The sequence below is a fragment of the Stenella coeruleoalba genome (genome assembly GCF_951394435.1).
Source record: "Stenella coeruleoalba genome assembly, chromosome: 17".
Taxonomy (NCBI): domain Eukaryota; kingdom Metazoa; phylum Chordata; class Mammalia; order Artiodactyla; family Delphinidae; genus Stenella; species Stenella coeruleoalba.
Window position 1 is genome coordinate 47411920 of NC_137163.1, and position 19293 is coordinate 47431212.

Below are 19293 nucleotides of genomic sequence, written 5' to 3' on the forward strand. Positions count from 1 at the left end.
ACTGAGACATAATTGGCTATAACATTATTAAAAAAAAAAAAAAGGAGGCACAGAGAATTGAGTAATTTGCCTGAGGTCACTCAGCTAGTAAATAGCCCAGCCGGGATTTAGACGCAGGTGCTAGCCACAATGCTGCAGTTGCCTCTCCAGCCCAGGCTTACACTCAGCCAAACCCATCCTCATATTTCCTACTTGTCAGTTTTATGGTATGTGACCCCTGGTCTGCAGAGTGGTGCCGCTGGGTTATTGATCTGAGAAGGGCCTGTTTGTCCTCTGCCAGGTTTTAAGCAGCCTTCTACAGGGGCACGTAAGAGGTGCTCCCAGGGTGAGGCAGAACCCAGAGTATCCATGGCTGACAATTGCAGTTGTGGAGACAGTCACCACTATCCTTGCACATCTGACCTCACAGTTACAACACAGTCACCAGCCTACCTGACGCTCAAACACAGTAAGCCTCACACAGACAACAAACGAAAAAATAAACTGGAATTCGTCAAAATTAGAAACTCTTGTACATCAAAAGACACTATGAAGAGGGGAAAAAAAAACCCACAGAATGAGAGAAAATATTTGCAAATAATTACATCTGATAAGGTATTACTATCAAGAATGCCTATGGGCTTCCCTGGTGGCACAGTGGTTGAGAGTCCGCCTGCTGATGCAGGGGACACGGGTTCGTGCCCCAGTCTGGAAAGAACCCACATACCGCAGAGCTGCTGGGTCCGTGAGCCATGGCCGCTGAACCTGCGTGTCCGGAGCCTGTGCTCCACAACGGGAGAGGCCACAACAGTGAGAGGCCTGCGTAACGCAAAAAAAAAAAAAAAAAAAGAATGCCTAAAAAACCCTTATAACTCAACAACAAAAATATAAGTAACCTGTTCCAAAACAATGGGCAAAGGATTAGAGTGGACATTCCTCCAAATAAGACATGAAATGGCCAAACACATGAAAAGATGCTCAAAATCACTAAGCTTAGGGAAATGACAATTAAAACCACAATGAGATACCACTCCGTGCCCATTAGGATGGCTATTACCAAAAAAATGGAAAATGAAAAGTATAGGTGAGGATGTGGAGAAGTTGGAACCCCTGTATATTGCTGTTGGGAATGTAAAATGGTGCAATCGTGGAAAACAGTCTGGCAATTCCTCACAAAGTTAAGATAGCATTATCGTATGATCCAGCAATTTCACTTCTAGGTATATACACAAAAGAATCAAAAGCTGGGACACAAAGACACTTGTAGTCAATGTTCCTAGCAGGTGGAAATAAGGCAAATGTCCATCAACAAATGAATGGATAAACAAAATGTGGTGGGTATACACACACACACACATACACACACACACACACAACTGAATACTAATCAACCTTAGAAAAAGAATAAAATTCTGAAACAGGCTACAACATGCATGCACCTTAAAAACGTGCTAAACAGAAACAGAATCACAGACATAGAAAACAAACTTACGGTTACCAGAGGGGAAACGGGGGCAGGGGGGAGGGATAAAGTAGAAGCATGGGATTAACAGATACAAACTACTATATATAAAATAGGCAAACAACAAGGATTCACTGTATAGCACAGGGAACTAAATTGGATATTTTGTAATAACCTATAATGGAAAAGAATCTGAAGCTGTTCACCTGAAACTAACACAATATTGTAAATCAACAATAAATAAAAATAAACAAATACTAATTAATAAATACCTTGTGCTAAGTGAAATAAGCCAGCCACAAAAGGACAAATATTGTATGACTCCACCGAGATGAGGTACCTAGACTAGTCAAATTCACAAAGACAGAAAGCAGAATAGAGGTTACCAAGGACTGAGGGGAGGGGAGAATGGGAAATTGTTATTTAATGGGTTTCTGTTTGGAATGATGGAAAAGTTCTGAAAAGGATTAGTGGTTATGGCTACACAACACTGTACAAATTGTGAGTTACTTAATGCCACTGAATCGTACACTTAGAAATGATTTAAATGGCAAATTTTATGTTGTCTGTATTTTACCACAATTAAAAGAAGCATTAAGCTATACAGAAAATCTCTGCCCATTCAAAATCAAATAGCAAAGTCTGAAAAGGGTCAGGCGACTAGATAGAAGAGAATGTATTCATTTAGCCAGAAGGATAGAAGAAAAAAAAATATTTAGGCAACAAACGGTCAGCAAAAATTGGTAAATCTTCAGGACACACGAACAAAGCTTTAAAATGAAAAAAAGCAAAGAGTCTAGAAAAGAAACTTTCAGAAAGAATTAAATACAATAATGTTTACCTATTAGATATATGCTCACAAAGACATGTGCCAGGATAATAAAATAAATGTTCAAATTTTCAGCTACCAAAGCAGTGGAGAAATGAAGTTAAAATGCCCTGGTTTCACATGGATCTGAATGCAGAATAGAGCCTGAACATTTTAATTACAGCCAAAGTCTATCCAGGGAAACTGCAATGTCCTTGGGAGCTTTCAATCCTTTCCAAAGGGCTAACACAAAAATTTTTAAATATAAGTCTGCCATAAAACTATCCATTAGAGACCAGCATATTTTAATAAAATGAGCTGCGAACTCCATAACTGCAAAGCAAGGTCATGGGATTGTAAATTACTCTGCAATCCTCTGTCTTCGACTGGAGCATTTTGGGTTCTCCCAAACCTTTAACTTGGCCCACATTGGGTAAATGGGGGCTGGGGAGTCATAACACTACAGGAATATTGGTTTATTTAAGAGGAGACTAGATTCAACCCCAGGATGTGCCATTAAGTTACTGGGTGACATTGGGCAAGTCACTCAATGTCCCTAAGCACCAACTTCATTTGTGTGAAATAAAGAGACTGGACAAAATAACCTCTGAATTCTCTTTAACACGCTATGAGTCACATTTTTTAGGATAATTTTTTATTCAATTTATTTAAACTAAAAAAAGAAAGGACAAAAAACAATATGAGTCATCTTCTATTCCATCTTTTCTCTTGGTGACATCTTTTTGCTTCTCTTTTCTAAATACGTCAGTATCCAAATTGAAAGCTGCAGTGTTTCATAAACTTCTCATAAAAATGTTATTCATTCAATCCCTCTAAACTTACTCTCCTTATCTCCCAGTTGTCTGCATCCAAAGATGATTAGAGAAACCTCTCTTCATTGTATTTATTTGTACACATCACTTCAATCTGCAAGAATTTGCACCTAATTTCATTTGCTTCTAAAAATTTCAAAATTCTCTTGTATGAATACTGTGCATAATCTTATTTTAAGACTAAATCCTTTTCGCCAAAAAAAATTCACGCTTTAAAGTGTTTACTTGTTTTATTTTTTCCATTAAAACAGGAAAGTGACATATGGATAAAGAAGGATGCTAAATGAATGCAGATTTGATATGGATGATTTCCAGCCAACTGCTGCCCTTTCTCTCCTGGCTTGATGGCTAATCACCAAAATACATTTCAGAGCTCTTCTCTTTACTCATATATTTCATTTGAGAATGAGTTCATTTCTGTTTCAAATGGTCCCATTTGGGAAAACCTAGATCCCATCAACAACAGCTTGAGAATAGAATCGAGGAGTAGAAAGGCAAGAAAGAAGAGAGGCATGGACATATATACACTAACAAACGTAAGGTAGATAGCTAGTGGGAAGCAGCCTCATGGCACAGGGATATTGGCTCGGTGCTTTGTGACCGCCTGGAGGGGTGGGATAGGGAGGGTGGGAAGGAGGGAGACGCAAGAGGGAAGAGATATGGGAACATATGTATATGTATAACTGATTCACTTTGTTATAAAGCAGAAACTAACACACCATTGTAAAGCAATTATACCCCAATAAAGATGTTAAAAAATCAGTCTGTGTAGAGAAAGGAAACTCTGGCTCTCAGTGTGCAGTCAGTCTATACAGGGAAGATTCTATTCTTCTTTTGTATTAAGTAATCAAACAGTTTAATAACATTTATTAGTCTTTAGTCAGGACTAAACTCCACAGCTGACCTCCTTCCCCTGGTGCAACCACAAGCGGTGGCTGAGTTGTTAATACAGTCCTGCTCTGACATGCACATAATAGACCTGCCATGCCTGGAATTTTCTCAATATAGCTAGAAATTGTGTTTAGCAGAATTTTAAAAACAGAAAGACCCCAGCTTTTAATTATATAGGCAACTATATTTATACCAGCATCTGTATTTTATATGAAATTTCTTAAATTATTATTACAATAACATTTTAAATAATGAAGACTATAAAGCTAGATCTATGGAAATACTATATGAACCAATCCAGGCTCGAACCAAAGTGGAACTCAAGTGTCAAAATAAATCCCACTAATTTGATTCATTCATTTATTCATCAAACACAGATTGAGCAACATCTTTTTGCAACTATTCTAGGCATTGTGGGGGACCTATAAAGCTTACATCATCACATCCCATGGCAAAATGTAAAAAGTGCTTCTGGGAGGCATAAAGACAGTTCCTTCCCTGCTGCCCCTGAGAAGCCCCTTACAAAGATTCTGATGACCTGGGAAACAGAGGTGAGGTCGTAGCTTCCTCCAGACTCTAACAAGCCTGTGCCAAGAAGGCATTATGACACCTTTGACCCAAAGATGGACGTCAACATGGATATACGGCTGGAGGGGAAAGCTGAGCTCACCTCAGGACAGACAGGACCTCTGCATGTAGAGCCAGTCCCTCAGCTGTTCGGCCCTGACCTCCCCTGGAATCCCAGAAGTTGAGAGAAATGAGACACCTCAGAGAAGCCATTACGAGAATAGAGAAGAATAGAAAGGCAAGAAAGAAGCCCTACCAATAAAATTAATCTTTCCTCAGCCTAAATCAAGACAGGATGATCTGCCTCTCAAGAGCCCATTCCATCCAAGAAGCAGAGAGAAGATGAAACACAAACTAACTCTGAGCTAAAAGAAAGAGGAGTAATGCTCTCTGAGGGGTGGCAGAAGAGGAAGGAGTAACAAAACGAGCTCACATTCCAGAAAATCCTGGTTTGAACTGTGGGAAGAAATAACACATCGGAGGGAAAAACAGAACAGCCCAAGCTGCCAATGAGTGACCAAGAGATTAAACAGCCTGAGGAACTGATGACAAGTAGATTTCCAATTACAGCAGTGATATAATTGAGCACACAGGATCACTCATCCCCAAAGACTAGAAAAGACTCAACTCAGTCTGAAGGCAAGTTTTTACTTTAGAACTCACAAGTTGCTCTTGCAAAAAATTCTGCCCCACCGTTTCTTCTCCAGCCAGATCAGATATGTGCCCCACAGACAGCCAGGAGGTGAAACGAGTGTCAGCAAGTACTGATGAGTGGCTTGAAAATCCAGCTTTTAGAACCTCTAAGTACAGAAGTCTCACACTCAAGAGAGGAAGATTAAAAGAAGTTGGGAGTGAAAGGACTCACCAGTTGTCTGTTTGGGCTGGGAATAGAAAGACACTGAAGAGCTGGAAGAGCAGAGAGAAGCCAGGAGTAGAAGTCTCAGTGTTGGGCAGAATTATCATTGGCAATGGAAGGCAAGGCTGTGAAACACCGTGAGTCATAGCCTTAAAGTTAGAAGAGCCAAATCCACCCCACACCCCAAAATCTGCATTGCTCAGCTAGACCCAGCAAACAGACCCATGATCATCTTGTCTAGAAAAGCATATGATAGCACTCCCTGTGGGACATAATCCCTTTACTGATACTAGCTTTGACCCAATTCCATCCTCCCTTGGGTTTCCAGTAAAATCTTCTGAAACTGTAATTTTCAAAAAGTGAAAAACATGACTCTCATCCAAATATCAAATGAACATGTGTCAAAGATGTTATCCAACTTGTTAATTAATGAGGGAAACATTAAGATGGTAAAGCTCCTTCAAAGAGCATTTTCAGGATCTAGATTTTCATAAGCATGTGGAACAACATTTGAACAAGATCACGATGTTAAATACAAAACTGGCTAATGACCTAGAGAGCAATAAGCCATAACCTTTGGGGTTATCTATTATATTGGACAGAAATTATTTGCCAAATCTACATGTTAACATGTGACTTCACTGAGTCTGGAAATTTTAATGAAAAATAATGGTTGGGATGAACAAAGCATATTCTCCTGCCTAAATACCCCTCGGGTGGAGCTGCTAAACTGTGTCCCTAGATGATGTTAAAAGGACATATTACCTATCTTTCTGTCTTACTTCCAAGTTTTAAATAAGTTTTCTTAACTCCTTGGTGCTTTACTTTATAATAGAGCGTAGGCAAATCTCATTAACCACAGAAGCTAGAGAACCTCCCCTCCTCAAATTTTTTAAAACTGGACTGTCCATAGAAAATGTTGACCTTGGCCTTGACTGACTGGAAAGAGGAATGGTGTATGAGGAAAGAGAAGAAACTCCTGATTTGAAAGGTCACTCAGATGGCAATGGGAAACAACTAACCCCTGCTAATCTTAGCCATCTGCCGGCCTACCAGACCTTACTGACTATGTCACTCTTAAGTCTGGAATTCAGAAGGGGAAGTTGTTCACCTTCCTCTGTGCTGATCAACCACCTGAGTATAGTTCCCTCAAGATGGAGCCACTGCAGTTAGAAATCCAAAGGTATCCTCTGCAGAAGCAGCACTTCTCAGGTGGATGAGGTACAGACTACCCTTTGAGTGTGGTACAAAAAGCAACTCCAAGGATCCCTCAAAGAGATCAAGTGTTTAAATCAGTTGGTGTGGATCTCCAGACGTCTGTCCAAGAAGATGCTCTTGGTGCACCCAACTCCACATAGGACCAGGAGTAATTAACTATCTCACCTAGAACTTATACCAGAGAAAAGAACCCAGTATCTTTCAGTGAATATTGACCAAAACCAAAACACTTCCCTCCTTGAATCTTGGCTTTCATACCCTGTTTTGCATATGATTTTTTTTTAAGTATTTTCTGTTAGGACAAACAAAGGGTCAGTGAAAGACATTTCACACAAAGACACAGAGTTGTAACCTAGGAACAAGATTGAGACAGGTGTGAAAGTAAGTGCCAGGTATACAGAAGAGATTGGTGGTTCAAATGAATTTTGCCAAAGGATTTGCCTGGCATCTATTAGCTCTTGTACTGGCTTGAAGTGGTGGTAATATGAAAGGTACCTTGTTACTTCCTAAAAGTAAGAATCAAAACCACAATGAGGGACTTCCCTGGTGGTCCAGTGGTTAAGACTCCACACACGGGTTCAATCCCTTTTCGGAGAACTAAGATGCCGCATGCCGCATGGCAAGGCCAAAAAAAAGAAAAGAAAAGGAACCAAAACCACAATGAGATACCACTTCATACCCACTAGTATGGCTGTAATCAAAAAAACAGAAAGTAACAAGCATGATGAGGATGTGGAGAAAATGGAACCCTCATACATTGCTGGTGGGCATATAAAATGGTGCAGGGGCTGAGGAAAAAAAGGCAGTTTCTCAAAAAGTTAAACGTAGAATTACCATAGCAGTTCTACTCCTAGGTATATACCCCAAAAAGTTGAAAACAGGTACTCAAACAAATACTTGTACACATATGTTCACAGCAGCACCATTCACAATAGCTAAACAACAGAAACAAACCAAATATCTACCAACCAATAAATAAATAGACAAATTGTGATATATATATACAATGGAATGCAACGGTATTCAGCCATAAAAAGGAATGAAGTATTGATACATGCTACAATGTTGATGAACTTCAAAAATATTATGCCAAGTGAAAGAAGTCAGTCACAAAAGATCATATGTATGGTTCCATTTATATGAAATATCCAGAAAAGGTAAATCCATAGGGAAGGAGAGCAGAACCATAGTTGCCTTAGTAGGGGAGAAAGGAATGGGGAGTAACTACTTCATGGATATGGGATATTTCATTTGGGGCAAGGAAAATGTTTTGGAACTAGATAAAAGTGTTGTTTGTACAACACTGTGAATGTGCTTAATGACACATAATTGTACACTTGAAAATGATTGATTTTATGTTATTTGAATTTCACCGCAGTTTAAAAAAAGAGAGGAAATATCAACAATTATAAAAATAGTGTAGATTTCAAACAGAAAAGAGCAAGTTTACACAATGGCCTTCAAAACGTAAAAATACCCAGAGTAGGGTTTCCCTGGTGGTGCAGTGGTTAAGAATCTGTCTGCCAATGCAGGGGACACAGGTTTGATCCCCGGTCCGGAAGATCCCACATGCCGCGAAGCAACTAAGCCTGTGCGCCACAGCTACTGAGCCTGTGCTCTAGATCCTGTGAGCCACAACTACTGAGCCCACGTGCCACAACTACTGAAGCCCGTGTGCCTAGAGCCTGTGCTCCGCAACAAGAGAATCCACCACAATGAGAAGCCTGTGCACAGCAACGAAGACCCAACAAAGCCAAAAATAAATAAATTAAAATAAATATTTTTAAAAAAAGAAAATACCCAGAGTAAACAAGAGTTTGGACAGAAGAGGGAGCAAGAAACACACAGACATACAGAATTTACATGAAAGAAAAGTTCTGAAAATACAATGATTTTTTTTTTTCCCCAGGATCATGTCACTACTCTCCTCCTTGGATGAATTGTTATATCTTCTAAAAATAGAATTTAAAAATAAATAAACTCTTCAATACCGAGAAAGAAATAGTGAACACTCATAGAATTTACAGCTTGAAGGGTTGGCCTGAGAAGTCATTCAGTCCAGTTGTCCTTATTATACAAACGGGAAAGCAAGAGAGACTCAGAGAGACTGCCTAAATGCCTTTCCCAAGGTCGCACAGCAGAGCTGGCGCTAGCAGCAGCCCACGGTTGGTTGGAGACCATGCTTTCCAAGATAGAAGCTCCAATTATGTTCTCTGTGGTTTTATTTTTTTCTCTTGAATCACATATCTAAAATGTGTCTAGGCCTATAGCAAGTCAGTGTCAGCCACTCCCTCCTCAGCTTGCCAGTATTCACATCCAAGGACAATCAGGTTAAAATTAACATCGCTAGAGCAGCGTTACATGGAAAAGGCCCAAACACGCAGCCTAGTGTGTGTAAGATGTCAGCAGAGTACGCCAGCGCACTCTGGCCTTATTCCTAGGGAGGGGATGGGGGATTAAGAGACTGTATGTATGTGCAGCCTACCTGTCAACTAGGGTCAACACATCCTTTGAGAGTCAGTCCAAAGGGCTTGACCTCCTCTCTCAGATCCTGTCATCCAGATCATTCCTTCCAGCCCTTGCCTTCTGCACTAGAGGGCTGATGAAGCAATTTTCCCAAACAATGACCATTCTCTCCCAAGCCCAGCTGTCTAAATAACGTTGCTGGGTTTTTTTCCCAACTGCATATATGTCCTGGGACTTCTTTTGAACTTGCTGGTGCATTCCCTTCCTCCCCTCCCTACACCAGTTACCAGAATGGGTCACTTCTTTATGGGGCCTCCACAGAAAGCAGAGTCTGCAGTAAACAGATATTTTGACTCAAGGTTATAATGCAGATAAGGAACGGTCACAGCCAAAGCATAACTTGAAAGTTTCCTACCCCAAGAGGGCTACCACAAACTGGATACCAGCGCCTCAAACACTGCTATTTAACTTTGCTAAAAGGGGCCATTTGTCTTCATTAAATTTTCAAACTTTTAGCTCCTGAAATACAGGTTTCTTATTAAATATGGATTTATGTCAGTGCCATGAGGAGCACCTAATCCAGCATAATGTCGTGCCAGAAAGGCCTCTCTCCCCTAATTATTTAATTTCGAATAAAAGTGGGATTTTATTTTGGGATTAAGAGTGGGCTCTGGAATTAGAATATTCATGTTCAGATTTTGGCATCACTTATATCTGTGTGGTCTTAGGCACCATACATAACCTCCTATGACCTCAGTTTGCTCATGTATAAGATGACATAACAATGAGCACCTACCTCTTCAAGCCACTTTGAGAAAATAAAAAGTTTGCAGTACATATATGAGTGCCTGGCACATTCTAAGAGCTCAGTAACTGTTATCTATTGTTATCCTTCCCTAGGCGGGGCATGGTAATTACCCTTCAGTCAGGGAGAAGAACCCGCCTGCAGTCAGGAGTACTCTACTGCTAATATTTTTTGGGCAACTGATCTTCAGGAACAGTTCATACACTAACCTGTCTGTTCTGAATTTCCACAGGCTCCAAAAAGATTCATGAGTTGGAGAGCCAGATCTACAGCTCTATGCAGATCTTATTCCCTTTCTAACATCCCAGAAAACCTCTGCTTGAATATCTCCAGCAAAAGGAAACTGCCCCTTGGCTGTCTATGTGACTTGTGGATGGCCTACTGTTTCTAATTTTGTCCTGTGGGTCCACCCAGCAGAAGGTACTTAGCCCTTCAAACATGTAAATACATTATCAAGTTTCTAGGCTGAATAACCCCATGTTCCTAAAGTGTTATCCCAGGGCCTGATTGATACAGTCCCTTCTACAGGAACTCCTGCTTGTTAATACGTTTCAGAGCCACCCAATTCCTGGAAGGGAGGCTGCCCAGCTCTAACGTGAGGACAGGCTGGGGAGAGGATTGTAAAGAAAGCCAGAGGACCAGATCTTCTTCATCATTCTACCCACTAACGCGCACCCCCATCACTCTACACTTCTGAGAATCTTCAGAGATATGGCATCAGCTTTTTTCAAACATTTCCTGAGTTGGATGAGATGTCAGTGATCTTGCAGTGGGGTACCCTAACTAAGCAACTTATCCTTTCCACATAACTTTAGGAAGGGAGGAGAAAGGAAATACAGAGTGTTCAGTGAATATTATGTGTCAAGCTCCATGCTGAATTTTTTTAAATTGTATTTATTTTCTCTATTTATTTATTTTTGGCTGCGTTGGGTCTTCGTTGCTGCACATGGACTTTCTCTAGTTGCGGCAAGCAGGAGCTACTCTTTGTTGTGGTGCACAGGCTTCTCATTGCGGTGGCTTCTCGTTGCAGAGCACGGGCTCTAGGTGCGTGGGCTTCAGTAGTTGTAGCACGCGGGCTCAGTAGTTGTGGCACACGGGCTTCACTGCTCCGTGGCATGTGGGATTTTCTCAGACCAGGGCTCGAACCCGTGTCCCCTGCATTGGCAGGCGGATTCTTAACCACTGCACCACCAGGGAAGCCCCATGCTGAATATTTTTCATATGTTACTTCATTTAAATAAACAACAAACATAAGGGGCATTCTAATTACATTCCCCATTTTAAAGATGAGGAAACTGAGACTCAGGAAAGTCTAAAGCTTGCCCTCAATCACAGAGTGCTTAAGCAAGGGTATGAACTCAGGCCACCCAATATAAAGTCCCTTGTGCTTTCCTCTCTACCAGACCTGTCTTCCAGGGCTCATCTCAACTTGCTCAAGGACTCAGCTACTACACAAACTACTCACTTACACTGAGCCTGCAATTGCTGGCCTTGACTGGGCTCCACCAAGCTACCATAGTACTGAAGTATCCCTCTAGACCAGGGCTCAGCAAAGCACAGCCTGTGGGCGAAACCTCACCATTGCCTCTTTTTGTAAATAAAGATTTAGTGGAACATAGCCACGCCCATTTATTTTCATACTGTCTATGGCTGTTTTCACACTGCAATGGCAGAGACTGTATGGTCTGCAAAATCTAAAATATTAATGAGGTAGCCCTTTCTTTGCAGACAAAGTTTGTCAACCCTGCCCCAGACCCACATTATATTGGCAAATATCTCATTATCCCATGGACAATCGTAAAACCACAAGCAAGAGGAACAATGGAATCATAACCCTTTGTTATTTCTCTCATGGATCTTTCTTACATATATGTCTATAAGCTGGTACTTTTTCCACATTAACCATAATCTACTTTTCTAGGATAGGCTACACCACCTCAGAACTATTGTAACACCTGTTTCAATCTCTATTTTCATGTGGTAATTTCTCATTTGCCATAAGAGGTGGTGTGTGGACAGTGGTTTCTATTTTTCCAGCATCCAGGCAGTTACCTTTCCCACCATGTGCAGCTTTGGTAGGACTTTCAGTCAAGGTGCCCTGCCCTCCTCTAACCAAAGATAGGCTTGAGACCCAATGGCCCATTAGGACTCCTTTCCCACAATTTCACATCTGGAATATCATGACTCATGGACAGAAATTTAGTGAGTTGTTTTGTACCTGCATCAGTGCCCTTCCAAGACTCTTCATTCCTGCTGCTCTGCAAATTGTCCTTTCCAAGCCTGGTTCTTCAGATGTAAATTCCTTTTTAAATTAAGTTGGCCAGATCAGTGTGTCACTTGTAACCAGACCCAGCTGATACAATAGGTCCATAAAAACCTGCAGGGTAGGAGAATTTGTCTCTAAGGAATCTGATTCCTTCTGAAGAAAATAGTACTAGGGGAGAAAGGTCTTGATTTGAATGTATAAAACCTTAGAAGAGGGCTTCCCTGGTGGCGCAGTGGTTGAGAGTCCGCCTGCCAATGCAGGGGATACGGGTTTGTGTCCCAGTCCGGGAAGATCCCACATGCCGTGGAGCAGCTGGGCCCGTGAGCCATGGCCGCTGAGCCTGCACATCCGGAGCCTGTGCTCCGTAACGGGAGAGGCCACAGCAGTGAGAGGCCAGTGTACCGCAAAAAAAAAAAAAAAAAAAAAGATATTTTTAATTCAATTATCAAATACAGAAACATATAAAGGAATATGAACACCATTTCACAGATATTAAATTAGTCCCAATAGTTAATGACAGTGATTTCCTATTGCTGATGTAATTTTAATTCTTTAGGACTAGCAGCTGATTTCTTTGTGACAACATAGTACACCATTAGTATTAAGCATCAGAGACTACCTCTCCATGGCTTCCCGTTGGGGACATCTGCTCATCTGTGATGGCAAAGGCACAGGTGAGGGTTTTCAATGCCTTTAACATGTAACTGACAAGATAACAAAGCAGAGCTCACTACATCTGATTCTTGACATTCACACCAGAGGGTGTTTGGGGATGCTAGGAAGGTCCCCAAAGGAGAGAAGAAATGAAAATTTCCTCTGCGAAGGCAATTCCTGCATCACTTGAACTGTAGGAAAGAACTCTCCAGATCACTTAGCCCACCGACTATCTAAGGAAGGAATCCCCTTCAGAAAATCCCCTGAAAAATCACGTGTCACTAGAGCTGTCCAGGTGAATACCATCAATGATGGTGAGCTCATTACCTTTAAGGCAGCTTGATTGATTTTTAGATAGCACAAATTGTTAGAAACTTCTAACAACTCTGAATTGAATAAAACCACACACACAGAAAACGCTACTCCCTCTTCCTTGTGGCCATCCTTCACACCTACCTTGATCATACTTTTCATAGCCCACTAAATCTTCTCAACTCCTAACCTCACACCACAGAAGCTCCAAATCATTTTTAATGTGGATGCATTGAGTTTTTACTTTCCTACCTGTAGAGGTCAATCAGGTCCTGTCAGGAAAGGTATGGCTCACTGAAATTTAGTAACTTGAGGACAGTTTAACAAAGGGACCATTTACAAAAGTGTGAGCACAGGGTAGGGAAACTAAAAGGGATTGTACAATACCCCAGGGTATTACCACTCCAGGCTTGAACGAACAAGGAAAGCAGTTAGCAGAACTGGATACAGGGCCAGCCAAGTAAAGAGGATTGCCTGGCAGGAGCTGTAACCTTCAGCTTCAGAGGGCAGCCTCACAGGACAGGGCTTGGTGGAATAAATACCCCTCCCTCACTCTTCTCCTTGACTCTAATCTCCTGCCAGAGGTTTTCACTGGCTAAACGTAATTGGAAACTTGAGGGAAAGGGAGTGCATCAAAGCACTTTATACAAGTTAGATTCCTGGGGCACAGAGCAGAGCGGTGAGCAGACCTGAGGGGCAAATGGAAAATATCTAGCACAGAAGACATCTCATGTCTTGTCTGCCCAACATGCATTCACTTTTATTCTGGTAACAATACCTCAATTTTCTTCTAGGGAACCACTTCCCACCCACTCTCCTGTCACATGATTTAAGCCCAGTTGATCACACCTCCAACAGCAGGAGAGGTCATGTGACTCAGGACTCAGGCCTGTCCAATCAGCATCACAACCCTCTTAATAATAGTGATTGACTCAGGGATAAACATTAACTCAATTAAGGACAATGAGAAGCAAACACTGTTCTTCTGCAGGAGAGGAATGTTCTCCTTTCCCCCAGATTGGTGGATATTAGCCTGGAGCTACTGGAAGCCACAGTGCCCCCCAAAAGAAGAGCCTGGATAAAGAGAAAGTTAACTCAGAGGAAGGCAGAGCCAAGAGAGAGCAAGACTAAGCCCTGATAACATTGTTTGAGTTCCTGAATCCAATTGTGCCTGAAATCTACCCTGACTATCCCAGCCTGAAATTTAAATGATATTGAAAAGAAAAGTTCCTATAGTATAAAGAGCACTGTTGGGACATAAGTTCAAAGTCTGGCTCCATCACCTTCTAGCTAGGCGACATTGGGAAAACACTTCACTTTATGATCTTCAAGTTCCTTGACTTTAAAACAGGAAATTATAACGCCCTGCCACCCTCCTGGCTTATTGTGAGTACTAAACAAGACCACAGATTTAAAGGTCCCTTGTAAACTGCATGGCACTGTACAAATGTCACAGATTCTTCTTCAGGTCACCCCCACCTTCAGATGTGCCACACTCGGGACCTTGGTAATGCGGTGTTCCAGTCAGGGGCACACAACATTCTAAAATTACTTCCAAGGCTGAGTAATGACATATTGGAAAGCAGCTGTCAAGAGCAGTGGCAATCTCCACATTGCCAAATAGAAAAAAAGAAAGAAAGAAAGAAAGAAATTAACAGAATCGGCTTTATTTTAAAGAGACAGACTGGAATCAGCAACTAAGAAATAAAATAATGAGAAAAATTCCACCAAATTAAAAACTATGTCTGAAACAATGTCAGGGCAGAGAAGATGAGAAACAGGCAAACTGAAGAAAAGTGGTCCATGCTCTGGGGTGCTGTGATTCAAGCTGCAATAGTCACAGCTGGGTAGCAACAGAGTCAAAATCAAAAACCATGGAACAGACAAGACAGAGTGCTTCCCTGAGGACAGAGAACTGTTGAAAGGAAAAGCCCATACGTTACAACTATAAAATACTGGGAAAGAAATAAAGCCAGAGGCCAGCAAGTGTGGCAGTAAACCCAAGCTCAGAAAAACAGAAAGATATCAAAGGTCTCACTGCTGAAGCCAACCTGATGGTGAGCAGGGAAGCTGAGAGCACTTCACCAGGTGGCTAAACCCCATGTGGAAATTTCAAAACTGAAATGGGAAAAATCCAAAGCACAGCTAGGAAAATGTGTTACCACAGAGGCAAAAGAGAAAAACATATGTGCAAAATGCTTCAATGTGCTTCTCAGGAGCTCACCTCACAAATACAAATACCAGGCTTGGATAAAGCACTTGGATTTTTGCTGGTCCAGCAGCTCGATTCTACTGTAGACGAAAAGCAAAGAGCAGAGGAAAAATTAACTTGAATTTATAATCCATATGCCACGTGCACCATAGTTTACCAATGGACTAGAAACTGAAAGAAGGGTTAAGTCCAAAGGAAAGTAAAATCTTTCTTGTCCAACTGAAGAAACATAAAGTGCTCAAAAGAAATGTATATTTCAAAAATGATTTTCAGCATCTGAGCAAAGGACTGTGCTAAGTGCTACATAGGACGGGAGATGAAAGCAACATAGTCCTTCCCCCTGCCCCGCCTCACCCCCAAACAGCTAGTAATCCAGTTGAGAAGGAAAATCCCACTAGACAAGACAGAATGTAGAATGGAACACAGTGAGTAAGACAAACCAGACTTAGGTGGCTATAGAGCAGGTTTCTGCTCAGTGAAAATCATGAAAAAAGAGACTCACATGACAATTTTCTTCCCTTGTTTGAGTGGGCAGAGGAAGTGAATAAATCAGCTTGAAAGCATTGGTTGATACTTTCCTCTGCCTCCCAACTACCCCTCCCCCAAACACAGCATCATCAAGTCCTGCCCCTTCCACATCCAGACTGTACCTCGAGTCCTTCTTCCCTCAATCCCTGTTGCTCCCACCCTTGTTCAGGCCACTGTACTCTCTTGCCCGGACCACCCAGATTATCAGCTTATTCCCATTCTCTTTCCCTTATTATCAGTCTTCTACCCAGCATCCAGAGTAATGTTTTTAAATGTAAACTAGAGCAAAACCCTTCCATGGCTGCCAAGACTACAATGAAATATCAACTCCTTCAAGACCCTGTATCTTCCAGCCTCTGACCACTCCTTCAGGTTCATTTCCTCACTCACTCCAGCTTCACTGACTGCTCAGTTCTCTGAATGCCCCACACTCTTTACCACCAAAATACTTTACATATGCTGTTCGCTGTCTGTGATGCTGTTCCCTCCCACTCTTCCCATAAGTCTTATTTGCCTGGAAGTCTCAATTTAAAAGTCACTCCCTCAGACAAGTCTTTCTGAGCCCCCACCATAAACTAGGTCTCAGAGCACCATGTACTTTTCTTTATCATAGTTGGTAATTATGTATTTATTCTGTGTCTGACTCCTCACAATACTAAAAAGCGAGGAAATTTTCTTCTTGCTCCCCACTATACACCCAGGTCCTAGAATAGTTTGTGGCACCCAGCAGGGGACCAGAAAATATTTGCTGAATGAACATACATGCTCAGCACTAACATGGTGTACAAGAGTAGAAAATATGTCCTCTTTATTCAAAGTGATTCCAATCTAATATATGCAAAACAAATGGAAGCAGAAAAAAATAGAAGAAAATCACATGGAGATCAGATTATATGGAAAGTGCCACAGAGGTGCATAGGCAGTCCATGTATCTTTTTTTTTTTTTACGGTACGCGGGCCTCTCACTGTTGTGGCCTCTCCCATTGCGGAGCACAGGCTCTGGACACGCAGGCTCAGCAGCCATGGCTCATGGGCCCAGCCGCTCCGCAGCATGTGGGATCTTCCCGGACCGGGGCACCAACCCGTGTCCCCTGCATCGGCAGGCGGACTCTCAACCACTGCACCACCAGGGAAACCCCCATGTATCTTAGAAAACAGAAAACACTAAATAAAGAAAAGGTATTCTTTTAGGTCATTTCTATCTTCAGGGAAATCCCCATGGAGTCATTGGTAACCACAATTTTCTACAAAGGTAGAACCAAAAATAAAGAAAAACAAAAAGCAAAATAAAACCCACCTACCTGTCCATAAGCAGAGACCAAAGGATCTCGGCTTACTAACCCAGGATTGCAACAAACGGATAGCCAACTGTGCCAGCAGCACTGAAGCTGCGCTGGCCGCCAGTGCAGGTCCCAAATTTGCACCACCTGAGCAGTACAGAAATTAGAAGAAGAAAGTAACGCCAAAATTGGTTCCACTTGGAGACATAGCATTGGAAAGCATCACACCCACACTTACAACAAGGAACAAGCTAGACAAACGGCAAATTAACAATTTTTCATGAACTCATCAGAAAGCGGAGGTCACGGAGCCAATAACCAACCCAGAATCTGAGGAAAAACAGGCATCCACAGGAAGAAACAGGACCCAGGCCTTTGCCTGGCTGGGACAAACACCTCTGGATACCATATAAGCCATTAGGAAGAATTTAGCTAGAAATGTTTAACAAATTGCTGAAGGCCAATCGTAGGCTTGCTAAGGGCTGCAGTAATAGGAAAAGCTGGGTGAACAGTATGTGGGAGCTTCCTGTACTATCTTTGCAACTCTTCTGTTAAGTCTAAAATTATTTAAAACAAAAACTGATGGGAGACTCATGAACACTACTGAGCGTGGACAGAGGCAAACAGAAAAAAACATCTCATGGGAGGTCTCGCATCCCAGGCATGCATGGTACTCTCAAAAGAATATCCATGTAGATGACCTCAGTCACCAAAACTATGAAAAAAAAAAAACAGGAATTCTAATGACTCAGCCCACAGAACCAACAACTAGAAGTTCTTCACCCCTGAAAAACTACAGATGTATTTATTTTGCATTCCTAGAAATTATAATAAAGGTTCACATCACATTAATGGAAATAAATTCAGAAGGGAGGTATGGGATGCATGCAGCAACGGGACGCAAAAAATCAGAACACCCGTTGGTAAATTTGAGTAAGAACTGACTATAAAAATAATGAGGATGGGGGCAAGGGGTATATGAGAACTCTCAATACTTTCCACTCAATTTTGCCATGAACCTAAAACGGCTCTAAAAAATAGTCTACTTTTTAAAAAAATACATAAATGATAACTTTTTTGTACTGAAAAACAAAATGGAATTAAAATACTAGATAAAAATGGTACAGAAGATGGAAAAGCCTCTCACAGCAGACCATGGGAAGAATATTTAAACGAAGTTAAAGCATTCTAAAAATACTAATCTTCTTCAGGAGGAAGACAGAAATATTGATTTACTATAGACTTTGTTAAAAAATATATGATTAAGTACTTCTGTTTAAAACTCAGGTTCAAGATGGCAACACACACACTGAATCTACAAATACAAATAGAACAACTTCCTCTGAAAAAACCTAAAAACTGAGCAACTTCTATAAATGGGGCCAAGGAGAAGGCCCACAGGCAGCACGTGGTAAGGGCTGGGACTCAGTCTCGGCATAAACGCCACCCCTACTCCTCCCCCCGCCCCCCCCCCCCCCCCCCCCCCGCCCCAGTCAGGAGGGAACTCAACAGCCAGAGTGTCTCCGAGGAGCAAAGGATCTGAACTCCACACCAGGCACCCCAACTTCCAAGACCTGCACCTGAGAGGCGAGCCCCCAAAACATCTAGCTTTGAAAACCAAGGGGCTCTTATGCCCAAGACCCACAAGGCTGTAGCGACGTGAGAAACAGCTTTTCCGGGCCTGTCGCTGGGACTCACCTGCTCCAGGGCCCCGTGCGGAGCAGCCGCTGGGCGCCCAGACTTTGTGGTCGGGAGGCTCGTCTGCTTGTCCTGCAGCTTCGGCCTGAGGTCAGGCCTCTGATTTGACACACATCTGGGGCCTTAAGGGAGTGCTCTCTGCCTGGGAGACTGGCGGGCGCTGTATCCGGACCCGTCCTCCGCCTAGCCCAGCCGGACACCAGCTTAGCGCCACCGAACATCCACCGCCTCCCAGAAGGGAGCTCCTATGCGCCTCTGCTGCCCAGGGCGGTCTTTGCAGCGGCGGCCAAAAGATGCCCCGTGATCACCTGGCTCTGGGAGCAATTCCCCATTGGTCAGAAAAGAAGCCAGAGCTTAGAAAGGTACGAAGCCTGCCAGGTCTCAGAGTTCGTAATGGTGGACAGTGGTGGAAACTCAGGACGCCAGAGCTCAGGCTTCCCTAGGTAGACACTAGCTTT

The 19293-nt window shown here is 42.3% G+C and overlaps 1 protein-coding gene across 1 annotated transcript in view; it reads left to right on the plus strand.

Moving 5' to 3' along the window:
• Positions 1–348: 348 nt before the first annotated feature.
• LOC307176369 (uncharacterized protein) overlaps positions 349–19293 on the plus strand; it is a gene marked incomplete at its 5' end in the record, with an annotated part of 33740 nt that continues 14795 nt past the window's right edge. Inside the window, one exon of the mRNA XM_079902406.1 lies at positions 349–448. Coding sequence (XP_079758532.1) covers positions 349–448 — 100 coding nt within the window. The remainder of the gene's footprint in view (positions 449–19293) is intronic.